Source organism: Passer domesticus, chromosome 12 (genome assembly GCF_036417665.1).
Source record: "Passer domesticus isolate bPasDom1 chromosome 12, bPasDom1.hap1, whole genome shotgun sequence".
In the NCBI taxonomy this organism is placed as follows: domain Eukaryota; kingdom Metazoa; phylum Chordata; class Aves; order Passeriformes; family Passeridae; genus Passer; species Passer domesticus.
The window spans coordinates 7864331-7889940 of NC_087485.1; the positions used below are offsets into that span (position 1 = coordinate 7864331).

General features: G+C 40.8%; 1 protein-coding gene across 3 annotated transcripts in view; it reads right to left on the bottom strand.

Annotated features, from left to right (window-relative positions):
* NUP93 (nucleoporin 93) overlaps window positions 1-25610 on the bottom strand; it is a 75454-nt gene that overhangs the window by 45463 nt on the left and 4381 nt on the right. For all 3 annotated transcript variants that reach the window (XM_064387279.1, XM_064387278.1, XM_064387282.1), the window contains 2 exons: window positions 24645-24858; window positions 24047-24164 (listed from right to left, as the gene is read on the bottom strand). In XM_064387279.1, the coding sequence (XP_064243349.1) occupies window positions 24047-24164; window positions 24645-24823 (297 nt within the window). In that variant the 5' untranslated portion in view covers window positions 24824-24858. Of the gene's footprint in view, window positions 1-24046; window positions 24165-24644; window positions 24859-25610 lie in introns of those variants that run through there.

The window sequence follows — 25610 nt, forward strand, 5'->3', positions numbered from 1 at the left end:
GAGGACCAGCATTCCTGGATCTGCTCCTCTATTAGTAGTTTTGAAGCTCTACAGTTTCAATGTCTGCCATTGCCAGTGAGCATTAGCCAGCAAAATTGAGTGACATTGCTGGCAGTGAATTGTAACAGTGCTAGGTAGCTCCTTCCCAAAATTTCTTCTCTGCCTAATCCAGCACTGTAGCAGCAGCAGCAAATACTGCACTGTCATACTGGCTCTGGAGAAAGCCTCAGAGCATTAGCTGGTCCTCTCTGCAAGGCCAGCAGGGTGATTATCCAGCATTAATGACAGGCGAGGTCTCCTCCTCTGTATTCAGCTCTGCACACTCATCCTACCCCTTCAGAGGGATGCACAAAGAACAGCCAGAGAGTTCAGGAGTCCAATCCAAGCAGGTTGTGCTGAAGAGAAGAGGAAGAAAACCCAGGCTAACACTTCCACATCAATACAGTTATACTCACACACAAGCAGAGCAGAGCAAATAGTCAGGTTGAGCGTATTATGATGCTACTGGCCTGTCTAGCAGGGAATTTGGGCTTTGTTGCAACGAGCTAACTTACATGGAGTAAGACAAATGAGCCACCCAGAGTCAAAACAAACACTAGAACAGGGAAGTGACCAGCTCCAGTAGCATCCAGTATCATCATCACAGGAGCCATCCTCCTTCAGGGGAAAAACCACCCATGCACACACTGGGAGTTGCTGGCTTCTTACAAAGCTCAAAGGACACCTGAGTTTCAACACAGCTTTAGAACTAAATTTGTACCAAACAAGAGGCAGGATGTAAAGGCAGAGAGCAGCAAACACCCCTGAGAGAACCAGTTGAGGACCAGTGCTTTGTGTGACCAGGCAGATACAGGGGAAGTGAAACAAATCCTGTAAAATTAGAAGAGTGCTGGTCCTGAGCAGCGAGAGGTGGGGGGAGCCCTGCCAAGCAGAGAGGATTAGCACCAACACTGGCAGTGCTGTTACTGCCATCCACACCCCAATTAGTGGTATCATTTGTCCGGATGAATGGGGACCTTGCACTCAATTCGGCAATTTGACAGGGTGTCACTGAACTACCTCACGTCCATATTTATCCAAGAGGCAAGTGCAGGAACCAGTTTTAATTAGAGCCTGTTTCACAAAGAACCCAGGGTATTACCCATGCTCTCACCATCAAGTGATAATTGAGATGTAATCGTTTAAACAAAGAGCAACAAGTGTCCATTTACCCAAAACCATTGTTAAATATCCACTAGGAGATTATTTTCAAAATTATAATGTGCCATGAATATGCAAACCACTTTCCATCTTTAGCATTGAAAAGAATAATCACCTTTAAAAAAACTCACACCACCAAAAACCACAACTGAAAGCCAAACAGCTTTTTTTGCAGCAGAATTTGAGGAGTGTTTTAAACATGCCAATGCTAATTTAAAAGGAGAGGGGGAAGAGAAGTGATGGCTCTGCTTTGGGGCCATTAAACTCTGTCTGGAAAGCCCTCTTTTGTACACCATTAGGCTGCTGTAAGTCTGTAATTATGAAGAGAATGTGTTAATTTTTAATTCAGATTGCTAACCCCTTTTTATGTACAAACCCTGCATGTCAATCCCTCTTGCAGATGACTGTAAGCACATGACCAAATTCAACCCTCGGTGGTAAAAGCACGCTCTCCCTGGGAGGTTTGGCACTGTGCTTTGGAAAGCAACAACCTCGTAGTGAAATAGCTCTTTTATAAAACTGTCACCTCAGCATCATGGCAAGCAAATCCTCTCGACCCCCAGCCTATTAAACCAGAACCATATGGCCACTGACATTCACACCTTCACTTCAGTATTCTTCTCTACGGCTACTGAAATTCTAACACAGCTTTACTGGAAGCTGAATTCCCACATCCCTCACATTCCCAAACACAGGGAAGCACAGGATGAGGAAGTTAACCTCACACTGCCTAGAGGCCCACACCAAGTTAATAGCTGTCAAACACTAAGCTCATCTTTCATCTCTTCTGACTCCTACTGATGCCAGCAATCCATGGAGGAACCTGACTTAAGAGCATGCTTTGACACAGTCCAGCAATGAATTATTAACTCCAGCAGAAGCTGCAAAGCATCAGCTAGGAGCAAAATGAGCCTTCTATGATGATTAACCAGAATGCAATTATCAATGCTCCTGCTTCTCACAAAATGTCTCCAAATTCCCCATCACAAAGTCCAAAAGACACCACACAGAAACGCACATCCACATGCAAGAAAGCAGAAACAATTCTGGGCTTTTACCTTTGTTTTTTCAGGGTTACAGTATCAGCTGTGAGTAGTCTGAGAGACAGCAATTATACATGGACTTGCAACACTAACAGAAGAGCCATATATGCACAACCAAGTCCATATTTTTAATTTCCACAGCAATTAATCCATCTTGGACTGGATAAAACACAGTCACAGAAACTTGCAGATTCAGAACCATCTTTGGCCATGTTACATCACATAGCACAAGCTGTTTGCAGCCCAGGGCCTGACTGGGCACATGGAAGCAGCTGTGGCTCCCAGCCTGCTCACCAATAGTAGATGAAGACAGATGCATTTATCCTTTATGATGATGAGTGCTACAAAAAGGGCAGCCCAGCCTCCCTCTGAAATGCATGGGCCCACCCTTCCAGTTGGATGTAAGATATGGGCCTCCAGCAGCATTCGCACATTCAGGAAGAACAACTTGCTCAATTCTCTGCCAAAGGAATCCAGACAGCACCCAATTTTAAAACACAAGGTGCCAAGAGGCAACAAACATTAGCGATGGACCTAAAAAGACCTGCTGAATCCCAAAATGCAAAGAATGTTTGCTTGGAATGGGGCGCCATGCCATTCTCATATTAACAGTGAAAAGCCAGGATGATAGGTTTTTCTTAGATGAGAAGCTAAATTAGTGTTTTTCCTTTAATTACAGCTGCCAGCTCTGAAGAAAGTGGCACTGGAACTGCTGGCCAGCATGGAAAATGAACACCCACAAGCACACAGGTTACAGTGAACAACAGCAGTTGTATGGCTGCTTTGTAAAACCATCCTTGTATTTCTCATAGTAAAAGTACAACTGAAATCAGTATTGGCATCTCAGTGGGCTTAATTAGAAGCCAGGTCTACTCTATTCAGGTCTTTCTACTGTGCTCATTACATTAATATCCAAGTGCCTTCCAGTCCTGCATTAAGTGACATGACTAACATCTGTCAGTGCTGTTTGTTCTCTTCTCCATTTCCTGGAGGAGTGGAAACACAGTGTTCAAGCAGATCACAGAACATTCAGAGACTGGGAAGGGAGATTCCTTCAGCCCTGTCTCACACAGAGCATGGCCATGTCTGCTTGGTTAATGGTTTTATATCATAGTCATCAGCAGAATGATTAACCAGCTATAGGTACTAAAACCACCAGGTCTCCTCCCAGCAGCCTTTCCATGCAGGACTGACATGATTGGAAGACAAACAAAAATCTATCCTTTGTGGACCAAATTAAGTCATTTGGAGTTTTATCATTTCATTTCTCTGCCTGAATCTCCTTGCCCTGTCGTCTTACATTAGATAATGCTGAGGATACAACTTCCAGCAGAGGAAATAAAAGGGTCCATCTGTTGAATTTGACTAAAAGTGACAACGAAGGTATGAACAGCTTATCCTATCCTTAAATCCCTTACAAAACACACATCTTAAAAATGACAGAGGTTTCACCTGGCTATCAAAACTAGAAGACTGAAGCCAGTAATTATTACTTTTGTACTCACATGCCTTTCACCTTTCACAACGATTATCCATCTATATATCTCTTTTTTTCTGATGCTGAAAAGTACTTATGTCACCATTTCTTCTGAGTTATAACCTAGTAATTCTTTGCAAAGACATTGTGAGGACACAGAGATAGCTAGAGAACAGGAAGAGCTAGAAGGAAAAGAACTGGGAGGGATCAAATCTTATACTCAAGATGAAGGATTTGCAATGCTATATGTCATAAGGTCAGCTAGCTGGGATCGGGCAGATGCTTCTAGTAAAAGCAAATGCCTAGAGAAAGGTCAAATTCAAGAATATAAACTTGGTAGAGACTGGGAAACAATAGGCTGCAGGGGATAAGACTCACCACCACCACCTCCTCATTTGTCCATCCAAACCTTCAGCACTGAAGGTAACAGAAGCCCACTGAAACTGAGTCACCAGCTGTTAGATCAGAAGAAAAGCAAGGACTCATTCCAGGCGAGTGAGGGGAATGCACAGAGCTTTCATTTAATGCAATGTGCATAGCCATACAAAATGGGGATTAGTCTTTCACAAAAAAAAAAAGAACAACCTTTTCAAGTGTATAGATAAAGAGACTCTCAGGAAGGGACAGAGGCTGACTCAGAAAACTATTAAAAGGACAAAGTGACTTTCAAATAGAGGTCACTAGTTCAAACGTGAACCAGATCAGTAGTGGCCAAGACTAAAGCATCTAAAGACTGATTAGTGGTGTAAACAAAAATGTCTTGTTAATCTTCCTTAAGATCCATGCTGAAAGCAATGCAGAATTTACTTTCTGTCCAGCCCCAGAGGAACATCCAGGGCTTAGGTGGGTACCAAGTGCCTGTCCCTAGTCAGTGCAGAAGTGAGACAGAGGCACTGCTGCATTTGCTTAAAATGGCCAAGTTATGCCTTCTGGTTGTGATACACTACCATAGTGTGCTTACATGTTTGTTGCTGGATACATATTATCAGATATTGCAGTGAGCAACACCCACGTAGCATCTATAAACAAGCATTAAGATCACTGCAGGTTTCCGGTACTATTTCGTCAGAGAATTTTCTTGTGAAAATACTTTGCTGATTCACTAATGTCACACAACTTATATATTAATGAAAAACAGACCACCAAATGTCATTTATCTTTTCCCCCAACATAGCTCAGAAGAGGCTCCAGTTATCCCTAGAGATCTTGCAGCACTGCAGACTCAGATGTACATTATGAGAAGCTTCACTGCAGAACATCCTTCCAGAGGACATCCAAAGAGGGCAGACAGGATTCCAAAACACACATTTCAGTAATGAAAAGCAGTAAACATACAGTGTTTACCACTCAGGAGGTACATCCTGTAATGCAGCCACTTTAACTTAGGTCATCAAGCACAACTTGTGTGTCTCCCATCCACCTTCCCAGGGAATCACAGCTCTAACACCACACCATGCTGTAAAACACAGAGATCCAGTGAAGCATTATCCTTCTCACCACTACTGGGCACTATAACTGAGATTGCAGGGGGGAGGTTGTGTCAAACCACTGTATTTACAGGTGGGGCTGTGTGAAATCATTCTTCACCTACTATAAAGCAAACACTTCCTTATGAACTGCAGTTTAAGTAGCACAGTCATCATTACATACATCAATGCATACTTTTATATAAAAATATCTGTTGCTACTCAATTATGATACAGCATATTATTAATGTACTATTACTGAACTAGGATCCTGCAAATAACATTAATTCCTGTGTCTATTTATTGGAAGCAAGGACATGCTGGAGGCAAAGATATAGAAGACATTATTTCCTTTTTAAAGAAAACTTTTATTAAAGTTTGTTCCAACAAGATCATCCAGCTGCTGAAGTTTAATACCACCCAAAATGCATTTTCCCTAGAGCCCTCCATTATCAACAAGGGCCCTTCTTGTAAGATGAATCTTTCAGGAGATTTTCTTTGCTATCCAATTTGGGAGACTTAGGCATTCAGCATTCAAGGAATGCAAGCAAATCCTGCCCCTTACAGGACTTCTGGGGCACCTATTAATTTAACCTCCTGTAGAGAGGGAATTTATCATCTCTTCCTATTGCTACTATCTAAAGAAGTAGAACAGAGCAACTTAAATTGGCATTTCAATTACTTAAAGTCTATAGATAGTTGTTGCCATAGTGTTAATTAAATTGCTATATGATAATGTCCTTTCTTCACTACCTTTTAAAGCTGAACTCTGAATAAGTCAGGTAAACTGGGACCATACCATTTAAGAGTCCATGGAAAGTGAGTACAAATGCTTAGACATTATATTGTACTCCAGACAAAGATGAGCTGAAAATCTGAAGTAGCTTGTTATGGTCTCTCTTTCCCACTTGGTATGAAAGAGAAGAGACTGATTTCCAAACTCAAAATTTTGAAAAAAATCACCACAAAATTTCACAGGCCAACCACAGTAATTGAATGGATATGAACTGCATAGGGAAGAAAAAAAAACCTGGAAGTTTTTTTCATTCATCTTTGTATGTTTTGGAAAGATGGTGAACAATACTGATGGTCACCTCTGCACAGAAGTATCAGATTTGGCAGACCATTGAAACAGGGGGATGGAGAAAGTCAGATCACTGGAGAAACAAACACTTAGCCCAAGATATGCCATGGCAGACAGAAAGTCAGTTTTAACACAAATACCAGCATACCAGCACAAGCTTCATCCTGGTAATTATACCACTCACAATGGTATTTGCACAGAGATGGAGCAATTTCCACAACTTCCCAGTGAGAGAAAAACTTTTTTTTTTTTTTTTTTGCAAAAGTATCACCATAATTTCTCTTAAAGTGGTGGACTCTTAACAGGAAAAACACTACCTTACAAAACTTTATTATTTAATGGAAAGCTGAAATAACAGGAAAGGGACTGTATCAAGTCCTGGCAACAAGTTTAAATGAGAGAGATTAAATAACACTAAAGACAGTAGCCAGAGGGCAAACTCTTGGCTCCTCACCTTTTGTCAAGTGCTTCCCCTCATATTTGGAAGTGCAGAAAGCTGTTTTGGTCTCCCTTAATTTCCAGTACTTCTAGCTACAGTGAAGTAATTAGTATTTGTGTAATCATTGGTTTTCAGCAGGCTGTAACAAACAGCAAAACCCCCTGACAGAACCAGATAGCTGAAAAATGTCATTTTCCACCAAAAGTATGGCCATGCCACCACCCAAGCCCACGCATACACATAAACCAAAACAAGCTTAATCTTTTCTGGTTTGTGTTTTTATAAAAGTGAAAGATGGTTCCTAAAGGATCCCTGGTTAACTGTACCACAACAATTAGAAGAGAAAGGCTTGGGTAAAGAGAGGCTTCTGGCTCACCACAGAGACAAGTGATTCACAGCAATTAAAGGTTCCATCCTGTCTACCTTATCAATACATGAAAATGACCACAATTATCAGGACAGCTGCTTTCTACAGGATTATTCATGTGCAACAGCAACAGCACCAGGCCTTCCACACCCATCTATCCCAACCCTGATGTGGTCTTTTCTAGAAGCTGCTCAACTGGCCATCAGTAGTATGAGCCTGAGACTTGAGCAGAAAGGACTAAGAGGAACATGGACCTTTAAACCACACTGAGAAGCAGCCCAGGAACTGAGCAGAGATTACTGGTGGTGCTGCAGGGAGGAGAGGGCACAACCCTCCTCACATCTGGAGTAGCATTACACTGTGACCACAACAGGCACATTATTATGAGTAGTGCTACTAACATGCAACACACTTGTCAAGCTATACAAATAAATTTTCCCTAAAAAAACCAATAACTAGTTTAAAAATGAATAAATTAGAGCATCCCTTAATGTCTATTAGAGGCTCAGCAAATGCTGGGCATGTCAAAGATCGAAGGTGAAAAATACCAAGAGGCACAAACCTCAGAACATTAGGATTTCTGTCAGCCTCCCTCTGTCTTCTTTTCAGTGTCTCCTGCTTCAGAGGTTCAATTCAGTATGTGAAGTTTAACAAAAACAAAACAAAGAAACTCACAACTTGCCTACTTATCTTTTTTTTTTTTTTTAAACCGCATTAGTACTTTTAGATAGACAAATTGTATTATAAATGTAGAATTCCAATATTCTGGCACCAAGCCACATGTTAATGGACATTCAAACACTAACTAAGGAAATGGTTGTGCATTAAGCCTATCAGTAAGTCAACAATCAATACCTCAGTACTGCAGTAAAAATACAGTGCACCCTTTATAACTGCCACTGGCCTCATCCTTCTTTGTCATACTCAGCTCCTAATAAAAAAGAGAGTCCTGGAGCAAGAAATGAAGCACATACTATTTCACAGTCATTAAGCATTTATCTTAAAGTCTAGACCTAACTGGTCCTCTGAACTGTACAGATTTTTGTTTTTTAAAACTGTGTTCTGACAGGGCAGAAGAGTCAGGAATAAAAGGACAGAAGTTCAGACACAAAATTAATCAAGCAAGTCAACAGGTAAGAGCAGCAAAATAAAGAAGCCACAAACAGCAAAGCCCCAAGCAACTGCAAATTAGGAGCTGGCTCCAACTTATGTCCAAAAAGCACCTCAGTCAAAAGAAAACAAAAAAAAAATCCCATCGAAGCATACTAATATTTGTGTTTTAATCCAATTAATGGATTTTAATTTTCTGCACAACATCAGTCCTGCATAATCCTTCGACATATCCATCCTATCAGTTTGATCAAATGAAGGCAAAGGCAACTTACGCAGAGGATGAGTTTTGGACACCCTCTGGAAAGTGTGACCATCAGGCCATATTGCTCTGCAATAGAACAAATGCTTTTAAATTTTAGTTAATTCTGGCTCCCCAGTCAGCACCATGGCCATAATGCTGAGCCACCACTATCGTTCTCGACAGTGGAAAAAACCCACAGTTTTTGGATGTTTGGAGCAGCTGTGTATGCCTGCAGAAAGGTTCAGGGTATGCTTTACAGGCAGAAATGCTGGCAGACATTGATCCAATCCCGTGAAACGTGAAGGTAAAAACAGGAAGACAAAAACAATCCAATTGATCATTTTTATCTCCACAGCCTAGTAAGCTCAGTACTGAAATGGAACTTCATCATGGAACAGCTAAGCCAGCCTAATAGTTTGTGTAAACAAGCCAACTGAATTCTCCATTTTCTTCTATGAGTCTGCAAATACAGAGAGGGAAACAGAGAATGATTGTTTCAGAAATCCCTCCACACATCCCTCACGTTTATTTGCTAAAACCATCTTGCATCCCAGGGGTTTCAGCTATAAACAAGCACAGAGCATGGCTGGGAATTTGGAAAGACTTTTTGCTGATATTTTGAAGTCAGGACATCTGCATCTTGAGGTTGAGCTCTGCAGAAGCAGCCAAGGCTGCCAGCCTGGCAGGCAAGGGGCAGGAATGCCCAAGTCCTCACAGACCATGGGGCAGTTTGCCAGTGCACAATCCAAGTTCAGGAGCAGGGTGTGTGCCCAGCAATAGCCTAGGCCAGACCCCTGACTATTATAGGTTTTGCTACTTCAGCTCACTCTTTATACATCAGGCACATCCTAAATAATCCTTCTCAAGTGAGAGTCACTACACTACCAAATACTGCTGCATAGAATGGTTATATTGGGTAGCAGGCAGTAGCTGTATTGACCAAAGTTTTAGCCTACAACTCTAAACTGCCACCTTAAAGGGTTTTTGCATGGCCCCAATCTCAGCTCACAGCAGCAACTAAAAGCAGTCTTTGCACAATTTCAGCTCAGAGAAGTTGAAGACCTCCATACCAGAATGGTGACAGCCACTGCAGCTGTCTCAGTGACAAAGGGCTGGTTTCAGCAGAGCTCCAGTGGACAGGTGTTTGTAGCACAGCTTCAGTTTCTTGTTTCTTGTGGGCAGAGGAGCTCTGCTGACAGTCTGTACCACAGGGGCAGCCAAGGACTGCTTAGCACTGTCAAACTAAAAAACTACTGATGGAAAGAAACAGCCTTATTTTTTCACAAGGTCTGGTGGTATTTGAGGGAGTGAAATTTGGAGGCCAGTTAAATGTTGCCCAATATTGATCAGGATTGTGAACAATAAAGAAGTCTGAGAAAATAGCAAAAAGGAAAACATCCACATAATCTTCCACTACAGAATCTCACAATCTTGTGAGAGCCAGTGGTAAATGCAACTTTTCATTCTCAGCTGAAGAAATTGATGCATAGGAAGGCATTTCTTGGACTCAAAGTCAAGCATAAAAATCATTACAAAAATTGGATCAAAATCCAGCTTTCCCAATTTCCTGCAATGAAAAGCAGCTGCCACAGAAGGCCATTTTCTAAGCAAATATATGCATCAGGGGGTGCCAGTCAGGCAAGGATCCAAAAATTCAAGGGTCAGGTGCTATTCAATATTTGAATCAGTACAATAAAACACTGCATAAATATTTAAACTGGCACTCTTGCTCCAAAATACTCTTGGAATGTATTTCAGCCACTTGCTTTCAAAGTTTATAACTGACATTCTCTTCCTTCTTCTGTCCCGTGGAACCTCTGAAAAAACCCATTCCCTGTTCATCCACAACACATCTCACAGAGGTTTGCTGGTTTGATTTGAATGTGCTGCTTTCAGTCAGCAAGTACAAATACATAAATCTCAAGTGCTGAAATCCTATATCATTGGCTCTTTATGAGCTTTTGTTCTAAATCCACCCTCAGTTCTGCAAAATCTAAACAAAAAACCAAAACCTGAAACTCCAGAACACTCTCCATTTTTACATCTCATTTATAACCTCGGTCTTCAAAAGCTAATTGCTTGGGCTGCATTTCAGTTGTTTCCACAAATTGAGCTATAAAACAATGTAAGATGCAATTTGTCATCAGACACAAACTATGGAGGACATACATTTGCTTAGATCTCAATATAGATCAAGAAGTCAAAGGCCAAGGACAAAGGCATTTTGATATTCCACATGCAATTTAACCTCCCAATTGTTTTAGCCAGTCATTAATATAAGTTATGATCTCGCAGGGCAACATTTCCTTACTGTCACTATCTGTGACCAACCCAACTCCTACTTTATACTGTGTGACATCCAAGGAGCTCCAGTTGCTGTAACTGGAGGCAGAAGCCCAGCAATGCCAATAACCCAGCTGGCTGCACCCTCTAACAATTCAATACACTGAACTGCAGCTCTGCTGGAGACTCCCATCCTGGCATCCCCACAGTTACACTCAATATTGATTTGCATGAACCTGCTCCTACCTCAGCCTTCATTTCCCTGTGCTTCTATGTCCTAGGCCTGTCAATGTACCTCATTCCACCTCAGAGATCTGCATGAAATCAAATGATTTAGAAACTCCTTCAAGATGGCAAGATGAACCTTCTCTGGATCCACAGGGGCACTTCCCACATGCAACATGTTCTGCTGAGCTGTCTCTGCAACACGAGTCTTTGAATTGCGCTTCCCACCTTCCTCTCTGAATGTGGCTTCAAGCAACATTTGTTGCCAGGATGCATTGCTAATACATAATATATTGGCTGGAAATTAGTATTTCATCTCAGAGAGAGAAAATGTTACAGCAGCTCCTTCAGAGGCAATGCATGCCGAAGAGTTTGAGGAAGAAATTTTCTGAGACAAACAGAGCAAACTTACAACCAAGAGAAGACAGATCAAGTGGAGACAACAAAATTCTGCCCTTTAAGACAAACTGCAGATTCAGCCCCCTGCAGGAAGGAGATCTGTTCTGCTATTCTGCTGCAGAAGAACATTATTTCTCAAAGTTTAGCTCTGGATATTTATTATAAGAATAACTTCTGACTGATGAACAAGACTTGCTTCTCTTTTCCTGGTGATGCTTTGCAAAAGCCATTCCATTTCTGGCATTCCTGGGGATAGATGGACTCATATATAATGTTTCCTCCCCAAATCCAGCATCCCTAAATATCAGCAAGAACTATGCAGCCTTCAAAAACAAGCCCCAGACTCTTTTCACACAGAGGACTGCCCTGCTGACTGGTGGACCCAGCCTAGAACAGGAGGCAGGAAGGCCTGGGGATTCCCAGCTGCCTTCTGACAGCTTTCAAGAGACACAGTGTAACATCCCTTACATCCTGGAAAGATTTCTCTGAAAGAAAATGTCAATGCAAGGCAAAAGCAAGTAGAGTAACTCAGAGGAAATAAGGAAAAAGGAAGAGAAAGCTAATAAATCCTGTTATAGTGACTAGCAGGGATATAACTGAGTGACAAGTTACCATCAACTCTCAGCCAAAGATTTCACACTACTAGTTTATGGGAATCATTTCCAGCTCAGCTTCCCCCTGCTCCAGCAACAAGCCAGAGGAGGTGCCCACCTTGAGTGCTTATTTCCATAATTCATTAAAAAAAAAAAAAAAAAAAACGCAAAAATTTTCCTCAGACAAAAAAAACCAAAAAAACAAGAGGACATTAGAAAAGGTAAAGAATAAGGCATCTAAGAGTATGATATCACAGACAAACAATAAAACATTAGCATAACTTTAGCTAATTATGCACAGCAATGTCATATACTTTATCTTACCAGGAAATACAAAGCAAAAACATTAACCTCAAGTAAAACAGCAAAACAAAAATAAGACAAGTTATATTGATTCACTGTATCTGTTGAGTAATCAACATTCTTACCATTAGCAATGAGCTGCCAATTTTCTGGATTAACTATTTTTAACCTTGGAAAAATTAAATCAAGATAGAGGGGGACTAAAAGAAATATAGCAGGGTTAGATCTATGAGAAACAAATGAAAACAAACCAGAGTACAGAGTTGAAACGTGTAATTCCACAGTGAGACAGATCTCTGCATCCAGCTGCCAGCATTCAGCTTTCACTACAACCTAAAGATGGTCACAGTCTCATTTAGTCAAAACAATGGCGAGTCTTTTGACTACTGTATTAGCACTTATTTCACATTCATTAAAACCTTCAGGATTTTGTATCTACTTAACAGACAGAGTAAAAGGATTTAAATATGCCATCTTCTGCTACAAGCCTTGGGGCAGGAAAGAAATAATGAATGTTTCAGAGTTACTGTATGGTAACCATAGCAGGCAAAATCAATTACTGCTCAGAGGATCTGGAGATAACACACAGGTTTTATCATTTATTTGAAACGTGGTTTGGTTTTTTTTTCCTTCTGCATTTCCTCCCCCATTCTCTTCAGAAATTTCTTTTCTCATACATATAAATCTGGCCCAAAGAATCCTACTGACTTGTGTTTAGAGATAAGGATTTGTCATGACACTGTACAGTATTCCCACCTATGCACTCCCATTTATCTGAGATTAAAAGCAAATCCCTCACAGGTTGCTACTTCTGCCCTTCACAGCGAGTTTGGCTTCACCAAACATCATTATCAGAAAAACCAAACAAACTGGTGTTATCAACAACACTGTGTAAGCTGGACAGACACCCTCAAAAGGCAAACTGCAGGACACACATAGGGAATCATCAGAAGGATGTGACATGGTTTGGAAACACTTTTGGGATGAGTAACATTAAAAAAAAGGAACCAAGTAAGAGCTGGTACTTTAAGTCAAGTAAAGTGTTCTAGAAAGGGCAGAGCTTGAAATCCAGTTGATACAGGTCTGAACAAAAGAAAACAATGTCTGTGTAAATGATGCCAAGCTCAAAACCAATAAAAGGAAATAAATTTTAACATAATCTGTAATTGGATTGTGGAATTTACTGCCACAGGAAGATGGCAAGCCAAAGCCATAATGGGATTAAGAACTGACTCAGTTCATGCATAGATATTGACAGTACCTAGAGCTGAGTTTAACACCGAAATTGTGGAAAGAAATATTGTTCCTCGTGCTTCAGGATAACCAGTCTCTAACTACTAAGGAACAAGGTGAAGCCTAAAAAAGCAAGTTTCCACAAACATCTTTGTCAGTGTTTCTCCTCTGAGTTATTTGGTGCTGAACATAAGCATGTAAAGGAAACCACAGATGTGTCCCAAATGCAACCCAAGAAATCAACCACAACAACTTTACTATCAGCTAATCCCATATCCCTGAATCAAGCCTAGGATAGCCAACTGAAAGATTCAAAAAGGTTTAATAAAGCTGCTAAAACTGAAACTAAGCACTGAGGTGTTTACCACTGCCCTTCCTCATTTATCAGCCTTTGAACAGCACTCATGTGACACTGGCAAACCCTTCCTTTGCTCCTTCAAAAACACCACACATGATAAAACCTCTCTCCCCCTTCCCCTCCATCCCACAGTAGGCACTGAAGATAACACATAATCCAGAAACTGATGCTCAAAAAGTATAGTCCACAGAGACTTCCACTGCAGTCACACCACCTAGCAACATGATATTTCATCCCTCTATTAAGTTATTTTAAAACTAAATCTCTCCAACCTTCTCAAGCCATTTTTACCAAGCAACAATCAAACATGATGTTCCAATTAATTCAAAAGATCCTCTGTTAGCTGTGGCTCATAATGCTGCACAAGCATTTTGGTACTTCTGTGGAGTACCATGCATCTTGCATGCTTACTGAGATACAAATAATGAAATGGTGTAGAAAATTTCCAACTCATCTCCCTGAGCGTCTTTCAGTCATTTCCACATGCATGGAAAACCAATGAGATATCTCACAGTAACTGCTTTTTGTTTGAGCAGTTTAACATTTTAGCTCAAAGTAAACAAATAACTCTTTTGCACCCAAAATAGTGTCAAAGCAGAGACTTGAGTGAAGTGCTGGGAGTAGATAATACATTAATTCAGAGTAGAAAAGCAAAGAGAATGAACACAACCAGAGTAAGAAAGAAAAAAAAAAGAGTGGAAGAAAGATGAGAAATAAAGGATGGGAAAGAAAACAGGAGACAGTGAGAACAGAAATTTTGCCAAAAATCTAAAGAAGCTAAACAAATGCATGTATCCTTAGTTCTACCTCAAAAGGCTGCAACTTTCTTTCAGGAACATATCTTGGCAGGAGTAAGAATTTCATTTTGACCTCAAAAAGAAAAGTTAAAAACCATCCCTGCACACAACCCAAACATTTCTTCTGCAAACTGCCAAATTTTCAGGCTGCTCTTTTGTATGGGGAAGCTTAAGTACATCCAGAGTTTGATGCCCAGTCACTGATAAACAGTTGTCACACTTCTTAGTGACTGTGTTAAAGCAAAGCTTGATAATGCCTAGGATTAAGATTTTGGATGTGGAGTCAAACTGACTAATTATGACAGGGGAGAGGAGGGCATGCACAACAATATACCTGTTAGCCTTTCCCAGACTGCCAAATTACACAAATGGTTCAGTAATAAACCCCAGTGGAATTCATCAGTCCAGTAACACTTTCAAGAGGCTTTGAGTAAATGAGGGGATCTTGAGAGGAGGGGAGGGTGTTGAGAGCTGCAGCAGCTGCTGCTTTTCCTAATAAATTTGATGAACTGCCTCACTGGAAAAAGAGTGTCCAGGGTTTTATGCTGTTTGTGACCACAGGAGTTCAGCAAGAGAGTCTGGCCTACCCACAATACAGATTTCCCCTGTGGAAGAGTGATTTGCTCACAGCACCATGAGGGATTAGTTGAGAAAAATGGCCAAGACAATGCTCATGTAATAAAGACTAGCAAAAAAACCCCACAGAAACAATAGCTCAGGAAAAAGTTAACAACTTCATCTCTCTTATAGGTCAGCTCCAAGCCCCCCTTGTCTCATTTCAGACAAGTTTTGCTGAAGATCAAAATTCTTTTTTATCTACTGTGCTTGGGAAACTTCAGTTTCTTTTTCCTCTTTTTCAGAAGAGTTAAAAAGCCATATTGATTTAAACAGGTAAATGTTAATTTTTCAGTCCCACACTTATGGCTTAACTCCATTTACCCACTGAAACACTGGGACTGAAAGCTTCTGCCATCAGTGAGAAGTCCCCTCAACATCTCTGTATGGCTGTGAGCAGAGCTTCCCAAAGCCAGAAGTTTCCATTTCCAATTTCCACAGAGGCACTAGAAGGTCATACCAAGGTCCACTGAGAAAACTGGATTGCTTTAAAAATAAATATGTAAAAAAAAAATTACCCCTTCCTCTAAATTATGGTCTTATACTGCTACTCTACAGTAGTGTTCTACTATATATTAGAAATCTCATTTATCTTCTTGTTAATTTTTGACAACTTTTTGTTTTTTCCCTTAAATGCAACATAGATGAACCAGGTTCACTTCTGTGTATAATCAGGTCCACTTTGAAATTCCAGCACAGTCCTGCAAATCTTTCATTTCAGAGCTATTATAAAGGTACTGGAAAACTCAAAATCCTCTCCTATAAGGTCTATGCAGTATTCGTAATGGTTTAAAAAATGTTACAAAACAAAACAGGAATTATGCTTTGCAAAAGCTACATTTCAGTCTCAAATAAATAAATAAAATATTTTTTTTAATCCAAGTAAGTGCTCTATCACATGATATGAGGAGGGGGCAAATTGCCAGGTTGCATCTTAGCCTTGTTTCTTCTCATCAATCTGTATATATGCAGAGATGAAGCATTCTACTAAATTTTTGCTGCACCATGAAAACATCAATTCCAACAGTTCATTTGCACATGCTGAGCAAACACAGCCTAGGTCAGTGGCCAGTACAAGCCCTCAGCAAGCACTAAATTAATGGGACAGCATGACACTAAGAGGTACCACACTGCCAGAAATGACATCCTCCTGGTCAGATGCAACACAGATCCTGGAAGTCATTAATGATCCCACAGTACTTCTTGAAATAGCAACATTGTTACAAGCAGGGTGTTGGGGAAATTCTGGCTCAGATCCTCACACCCAGGCTTGCTCCTGAGTTCCAGCCATGAAAAGATCCAGCACTGCTACCAAGAGAAGTGAAGATGCCTACACCTCAGCACAGGAGAGGCTGCATTTTGGATATGTGATGTCCAAACTGCCTTTACATACTGAATTTGCTCCTTCACAGAAATACAAGTTAACATTTAATCAGAAATTGGAACCATTTTCAAACAAGGCCAGAGCTACATGGCAAAAGAAGAAAAACAGGGGAGGAGGAATGAAGTCAAGTGTTAAGACTCAAAATCTGGTATGTTTAATGTCTGAAGTATCTGTTACAAAAACATTTATTGAGAGTTTACAGTTGTCCCGATTTAAGATGCAAAGAACGTATTTGGATTAAACAGACAGGAAATGTGAAATGTGCCAGGACATAGCAGAATTTAAATAGATCAATAAATACAGCTACTAGAAGCAGCTCCCAATTTTTCCATCTCATGACCTTGCATTAGCATAAAGTTCTGAAATATCTTTCCTACCCTCTTATTTACCCATGAAGAAAGAGAAAGGCAGATCATATATCTTCTCTCCCTGTTCCCAACCCCTTAAGGTTAGGAATCCATGATCAGAACCACAATGAACTGGAAGATCACCACCTAACTACTCCAATTAGCATGCAACCAAGCAAATAAACAAAATTTAAAATACTTCACTATCAGAATATTTACTGAATGACTGTAATTTGGCCAACTAATGAAACACCTGAGTATTCTATTATTTTATTAATGGTTTGGGTTTTTTGGAGATGTGCGTATTTGTTTTCAAGGTTAATAAGGCCAGGGTCATTTAAAACTGCACTAAACCATGCCACTAAAGCAGTAAAGAAAACTAGAGAGAATTGCTGCTTAGATGCAAATTACAAACATGAGGGAGAAAGTGACAAGCAAAAAAAAAAATCCCAATGTTTCGGGCTTTTTTTTTCTCCTTTCCTCCTTTTTTTTTCCTATAGTATTATTCACTCACCTACCTAATGCCAAAAACAAGGGGGTGTTTTGGTTTTGTTGGGTTTTATTCCTTTTAACTTCAAACCAAAACAGACCCCAAAACCCCAAGCTGGCTGTAAAATAGAGAAGCCTTCACTAGAAATCCTAGTTACATTCCAACCTACACACAGCTTGGTACCTGCCAGGGCATCCTTTAATCAGCACAAGCCTTGGGAGGCTCCGGGCCAGTCTGCTCATTCAGAGGGGCCCTGGGAGGGTGTCAGTGTCAGGGAGGTGGCAGACAGGCCACTGATGCCCTGGCTGCTTTGCCAGGCCTGGGAGCCCAAGCCATGTCACCCGGAGAGAGCACAGGCAGGCTGCAGTTTGTGTCAAATTGTTACACATTGCTTAGAAGGAGACATCAAACACAGCAGGGATGAGCTGAGGAGGTTTCTGTAATTTATATTTCCAAGGTCCACATCCCTTGGCTCCATTTGCTGTGAGTCAAAATCCTCATTCATTCCCCATCACTGCTTTCCTCAATTGTGTGCAAACTGCCTCTGGCCACATTTAATTACCAGCACATTTATATTCCTGATTTACACACCGAAATATATACATTAAGGCTAAAATCCTGAATGCAATCAGTGAGACAACCTAGGCAAAGAAGACAGCAGGGTTTGATACTAGCATGCATTAGTAAAGGGAGGACTAAAAAATTATTTCTAAGAACCTTTGAAGAGAGATATTTTTGGAGCCAAACATTTCTACAGTTTTTGAAGAATTCCGAATACTATTGCACAAATAGTATTTTTCATTTGGACTGCAGCAATGCAAAGAAACCAACAGCTAATGACCAATCCTAAAAAATCCAAGGTCAAAGGTTGTCCTCTTGCATTCCCCATCATGGCTCTGCAATGGTTAAAAGTTCCACACAGCTGTGCTGGCATCATTGATTAGGGTGAACAAGGAAGCGACAGGAAAATAAAGCCACCTTAATTTCAAGCTCCATTAGAACTGAAGGACTTGGGGGCGGGGGGAGAAATCAATGTCTGGCAAATGAGAAAGGACAAAATCTGCAAAAGGAAAAATGCATTTCCAAGCGAAGCTAATGCAAACAATGGATGGTGAACAGCACTTGAGGTTGGCCCTTTAAGGTTGTGTCAGCATTTCCATTTATAAACTCTGATTTTAGTTACACTCTAGCAGATTACCACAGGCTTTGGTATTATTCTAGCAGATACCACAAAGTATATCACAAATGGCAACATAAAATAGCAATAAGAGCTCAATTGTTGAATAATGCACCCTTGCAGCACCTGATGTCAGAGTAAGAAGTTTTAAATTACGAGACATACACATACATACACACAAACAGAACATACAGGGCTGGGGAGAGCATCCTGGGACACAGATTCTATCAACACTAGAGTAGAAGTTAAAGCTACCTTTGATACAAAACCTATTTACAGTACTTTGAAAAGCTTCAAAATACCCCAGATACTTGATTTCAGTCTGTCTCTCATGCCACTCAGAGAGGTTTCAGTCTAACCCTCTGCCCTCATTTAGATAAAAGCTCTTATTTCTGTATCTGGGCCTCCAGAGAGCTATTCAGTCAATACTCTGAATATCCACACCCAGAAATCAAGACCAAACCCTAGTATGCAACCTTTCATTTCAGCTGTGCCTAGGTCAGAAGGCCAAGGTGAAACTTGTACAAAGGAGATAATTCAACAAAATTTTCCCTCAGTGTAAAGGAGCTGGCCATTCACCTCAAACTTTCTAAGCAGACAAGCAATGCATGCAAGGAGAGCTTCTGTCTCCTTCTAGCATTCATTTCACAAATCTGCACAGAGCTGGACTGAGCCAGAAAAATGAGACCAAAACCATTTTTTTAAATTACCACCATGACTCTGGGCTTTTATTTTTCCAAACAAACACCGAGGGCACCAAATCTAGTATCAAGCCCAGTGAAATGTTCAAAATACAAAGCCCACAGTAAAGTGCAATATAGATTGTAACAGTCAAATGATCTTAGCAGGAAGAAACCAGGCCTTGATCTGGCAACTAACTCCTTCCTGGTACCCCAAAAATCAGTTTGAAAGAGCAGCACTGAAGCTCTCTCTGACCCCCACACATAAAACAAACAGGACAAGTGCAGGGCCAGGTCCCACCTCACATGTTACAAGAGCACAGCCCACCCACAGTTTTGGAATAATTCCTCTGGTTGCCATTACTGCAACCTGAGCGAGGATCTGCTGTGACAGTGCTCATCAGAAGAGGACATCATAGTTTGCATCTGTGGAAGGGTGAAGAAATACCTTTTCTGAACAGAATGGCAATGTTAGGTTTGTATTCCCATAACCCATCTTTGTGATACAGATTTGCATGATCAAGACTTACCTTGGATTTTTAAAAGCCAAAAAGAAGCAAATAAAAAGACCCAAGCACATAAATACATGCTAAATATGAGATCAAGAAGCACTTGGCTTATACATTCAGTTTTGGAAAGATTTTGCCAAAATAGGGCATTTTGACAATTTAAAAAAATCTTGATCTTTATAAACTCCTGACATAAGAATTATTGTAAAATGGATTTACTGCAAGAAGTGCTTGTTGTTCTGCATGCAATTTAATAACAAACTTTGAAAAGAGAGAGAGGAAAAATACTAATTCTTATAATTTAATGGCAAGCCTAGAATCTTTTACATAATCTTCCCGGCCTACTGCTCTAGTGGGAGACATTTCCTGGACTCACAACCCTTTTATGTGCAAGCAATCTACATTTTACAACTGATAAATAATTCAGATAATTAATTGAGCTGCAATTTGGTGCACTTTTTAGTCAGCACTATAGAGTACCATTTAAAGAGGTTCTGAACAGAAAGTCCCTCCTGCTTGTTAACCCAAGCTGAGACTTCTATTAAGGTGAATTCCTAGATTCTCTTAACAGTTTCTGAATGTCCTGCACCAGCATCCTGGGACTTCATGCCCTAGGATGCTCCCCTCTGCTTTTTCTTGCTGCTTTCCTGTCCACATAAGAAACAGGGCATTTCCTGGCATTCTCCTTCTGCAGTGCTGATTGCCATCATTTGAGAGATTAGATTCTAGCATATCTCTCTGTGCTGGCCTCCCACAGGCTGCTAGAACAGACTAAAATGGAAGAAGGAACAGAGACAATAAATGAATGCTTTAGGTAAGAATGCGGGGAAAGCTCAAGCAAACTGCCAGAGAAATCTCTAGATGCAAAGGAGTGATGTGGGAACACATGGCAGAAAGTCTAAAGAGTATTTTCATGCTGTAAGAGCTTTGCTAGGATTTAAAAGTCAGCAGAACCCTAAAATTCATACAATGAAGATTTAATTATATTGCCTTCACAAAAGTCAGCAAAGGTTAAGCATTAGGTCTGTGCCCCTGGCACAAGTGCCCATACCCACCACCTTCTGCTGTGCAGTGGTGCACAGAGGCTGCACCAATGCAGCCCCACCACCAGAGGGAAGAGGGCACACACCCCAGTCTCAGGAGCTCACCCCAAAAAAATCTCTTAGGCAAATGATGCTGTAAAGTGTTTATGAATTGATACGTGCTCAAACTGAAGATTAAGGGGCAGATATGAGGAACCACACAGACAAGACTAATTGAAGTGTTAAAAATCTACAAATGACAATTAAGTTTCAGATGGGATTTCAGGCTAAATAAACGCTGCAAACGACACAGGGCTGTGAGTCTGTGTTGAGCATCAGGAAAAGACAGGTCTGAGGAAGGACAGTTGAGCCAACAACACTGATGATAAAGTGTGACCAAGTCATTATGAATATGTGGAGAAGTTTTTGCTGGTTAAAAAGAGTAATGATAATGCCAGAAGGCACAGGCTGAGGGCTTGATGCAGAAGAGAACAGGCCTTCCCAATCCACAGAATTAAAGTTTACCAGTATACCTGTGTAAACACTGAATAACAGCAGAGGAACAGTAAAGTCCTGTAAAGAAATAAAGCAGACCCCTCCCTTATATCCCTCTGCACACTGCCTACCAGATAAAATGGGAACAGCTTATGGAGGAAGGATTCTCCACAGTGCACAGGGATTGCTTCATCTGTCCCAAAATAAACACAACACATCTGAAGACTTAAGAAACTATCTAGGAACAAGGAAAAGAAATCCCAACAATCATCAGGAGGTATAAAAAAGTAACATAGAAAAAGAAACTTTTGTAGCACATCTTTATCTAAAGCATCAAATAAGTTTAAGACCTTCTTGATTAACAGAGGTAATTAGAGGACTATCAGCAATGCCTAACACAAAGATCCTCTTGTATAACTAACAAAACTTAATAAAAACTATTCTAAAAGAGTTGATGACTGCATACCAGAACCTACAGATAGGTAAAGAGACTTGTCCATATTCTAAGCAGGTGACTTTCAGGTACAGACCACAGCTGACACCAGCCAGACCACTTGAGATGTGACTGCAAACATCCTCAGAGCAGAGGATGATGCTCTGCCAGACATAAATCCTTGTACCCACTAACTGCAAAAACAAGCAGGGACAAAACATTTCAAACTGACACTTGGCTCATGTGCCTCCAAGATGACCTGAAGTGGAGCCCCTTGCCATCCTTCCCCTTGCAAATCACTTTTAGCTAGTTGACTATGAATATTTTCTGCACATGTCCTGCAAAAAAAAAAGTAAGATTCAAAGCACACAATTATTAGGCCTCAGAGATGAGTAGTTGGAAGTGTTCAGTGATTAAATCACTAGTGTTAATCATGATTCAACACAGCAAACATGGAACTTTGATTTAAATGATTGATTTTAATCCTGTTTCTCATTTGTACTTTTTAGCTGTTTTCCTGAAGAAAGCACTGAATTGCATTGGCTGATTTGGCCATCTACACACAGTGATTTGAAATTAACCACTGGTTTTATGTTAAATTTGGAGCTTTTCCTGAACAGGAGGATACATTCAAATATTGACAAGGGCAACTAAAAAAAGGTACTAGAGATAAGAAAACATGCCAAGATCACTACCAGAATACACCAGAATCATCATTTCAAATAAGGCCTTGAGATCTGGTATAATTAAGGATTAAGAAAATCTTCATATTTTAGTTAGGTAATCAGCAATAATAGAAAATATTATTATGCAATCATAACCATTTTCTCATGTGCCACAAATCTCAGCTCCAAAGAGTGAAGTGCTCTACTGCTTCTGGGCTTGAGAATCTACAATAAGATTCTTCTTACAACAGAAAGGGAAAACTGCAGAAATCAAAGAATTAAGAGCATTAGTAAAAAAAAAAAAAACAAAAAAAAAACACCACAACAAACAAAAAACAACAAAACAAAAAGAAAAAATGAAGAAGAGGCAAGAGTTGTTGAAAAAAATCTAGACAGAATGAGGTCAAGAAAGACATGTAGCAAGTTTAAGATCACCAGTTAGAAAGACAACAACATCAGAAATTGGGGCAAAGGGATAAAATGAGAAAAGACAGAAAGTGAACAACGCCAGTGGTTTAGAGCTCTCACTCTATGATCAGGCAACATATAAAGTCTCCAGAGAATACTAATCTTGAGTGAAAGAGAGGCCTTAGAAAACTGGGGTTAAATAAGACAGGAGACCACAGGGCTCCTAACACTGGCATGAGATTCAGCTAAGGGCCCTGCACCCAAAAGGGATGGCACCAAATGTGAAGCTAAAACATACATTAGATAAGATGGGGTAATTTCACATGTCTCACTTCCCCTCCTGAAGTTAAGTAGTTTAGCATACTACTTCTGCAAAAAAGAATGAAGAGCTTACAACTCTTCTGACCCTCATAAGTGAGCCTTCTGCCAGAAAGGAGAGAAAATATGAGCTTCAAAATGATTAATGAGTAATTCAGACTGTTACCTTCAATGCAACCCACAACATCAATTCCACTACCAGCTCTTAACTGAGTAATGAGTATTGCAGGTTTCATCATGAAGATATTCTACTTCAGGCAGGCAATGATCAGAAAGAAAAACTAGATGGGTCATGATAATTTCTAAGACACCCAGAGAAAATTTACAGGAAACTTTACAAGATAAAATCATCTGGCAAAGCACTTGAACCACAGCAAATTCAGTCTATCACCAAGACAAGGTTAGGACATCTGTGATACAGTGAAAGAAAAAAAGCTATACTCACCTGTTTTGATTGTTCAGTTAAATGCCCCCTATTCCAACACCTCAAAATTGCCTCAAAAGTGGTTCCATGTGTTTTTCCAATCAGACATAAAAAAGGTTTCAAAACTATGAGAGAGGTATCTCTGTGCAATTTAGGCTTGCAAGGCCAACAGAGACAGGTCCACAAAGGGAGTAAGTATGTACCTAGCTCCTCTTGACTTCAGCAAGAACTTGGAACTTAAAATACTTCTGTTATCTTGGTACTTAATGCTGCTTGTCATGGCTAACTCAAACATCCTTCAGCATTGAAAGCAGCATCTCCTCTCCTCATTTCCTCTAGCCAGTGAATTAAACACAGAGCAAGACGATCTCCACAGAAGCCTTAGAACAGCTCTGCACAACAACACAGGAATGGCAATGGCAAGGGCAGTGTAATTCACATGTCAGAAATTTCCCTACCTGGATGTCAGTGTCCTTCACAGGTTCAAGAGGCTCAAATGTAGTGGCTGCACTTAGACTCTCAAGTCTCTGAGAAATGTGGGATATATCAAGCCCTCTAGACCCAAGAAGAACCGATCTATAAGGAAGAAATTGTACAGATATGAAATTAGTATTGAACAGACAGAAATCTAAACCCAGACTCATTGCCAATATTTAGGTCAGCTTGCCACGTACAGACAGTGCTCCCAGACATTTAAAAAACTGAACAGCCCTATGTGTCTATGTAAACACCTCAGCCCTGCTGAAGTCTTTCTGCTGTTCCACTGCAGTGCTGCAGAGATGCCAAGTCCTTCCAAACAGAAAAAAATGTACACCGTGTTGGTAAACATCTTCAGCAGCAGCCAGAAGAAGGTTCTGCACTTCCTGGCTTTAACGCCCAAAACCAAGAGCAGCAGCTCCTCAGATAAACCCTTCAACTATCCCGTTGTTTTTTACAAGCAGGAGAAAGGTTGGAAGAAATCAACCAAAGCACAAGCTTTGCAGCTGTGCTGTTTCTCCCAGCAGGACACCAAGCCCAGAGGCAGCTCCCACCCTGCCGTGGCAGCTCCGTACTCACGCCTTCACGTCCGCGGTCTCCTGGGAGGTGCGGGTCAGCGTGCGGGAGCGCAGCCGCTCCCCGGCCTGCTGGATCTCCTGCAGGTTGCGCTCCACGTGCGGCAGCTCCGAGATGCCCTCGGTCTCGGCTGCCAGCTGCTCTGCCTGCTGCAGCAGCTCTCCAAAGCCGTCCGTGTCCATCTCGGCCGCAGGTCTCGCTCGAGACACGCAGAAACCTTCAGGGGAAAAGGGAAAATTCTTGCTCAGCTATAAAGTTTCTAGACCTGTGGGGTCACAGACGGACCAGCAAGAGCAGATCTTCTCAAATAAGACACACTGTCCATCCTCCCCAGGCACTAAACATCAAGGAAATCTTTTCAAGTGGTCTCAGAGAGCTTTCCCTTGCAAGACTAGTCTATGGACCTGTCAGAAGTGTGACACAGATGTCATACCACAGGTCATATTTTGCCTTAAAACAAAGGAGAGTGAAAGCAGAGAAGTCCCTGTGAAGAATTTGGTGTTAATTTAACTACTTGCATACACACATAAGCAGATTGCTTGGAGCGCTGGACTCAGTGATCCTTATGGGTTCCTTCCCATTCTATGATTCTATATTCTTATCTATTATGAAGAAAGATGCATACATGTGCACATGGGCTGAAAACACACATAAACATGAAGTTAAATTAGTAGCAAAACAGTCAAGCTATAGATGCACACAGACAGCCATAACTAGCTAGCTGTTAAAATGTGTTGCTCCATATGTCAATAACCCCCAGCCAAAAGACATAAGTTCATGTTCTTCCAGTTCAGAAGACCTGTGTCTAAATTCAAGGCCTGCAGGAAGTTTTACCAGTGTGAGAATTCCTTGCACTGACCCAGTGACAGAATAATTAAGTTAAAGCACAAGGCAATGTAACAGAAGATGCATTAAATGCATCATGCAGTTCCAAATTCAGAATGGTGCCTGTTATTTTCACATTAAGGA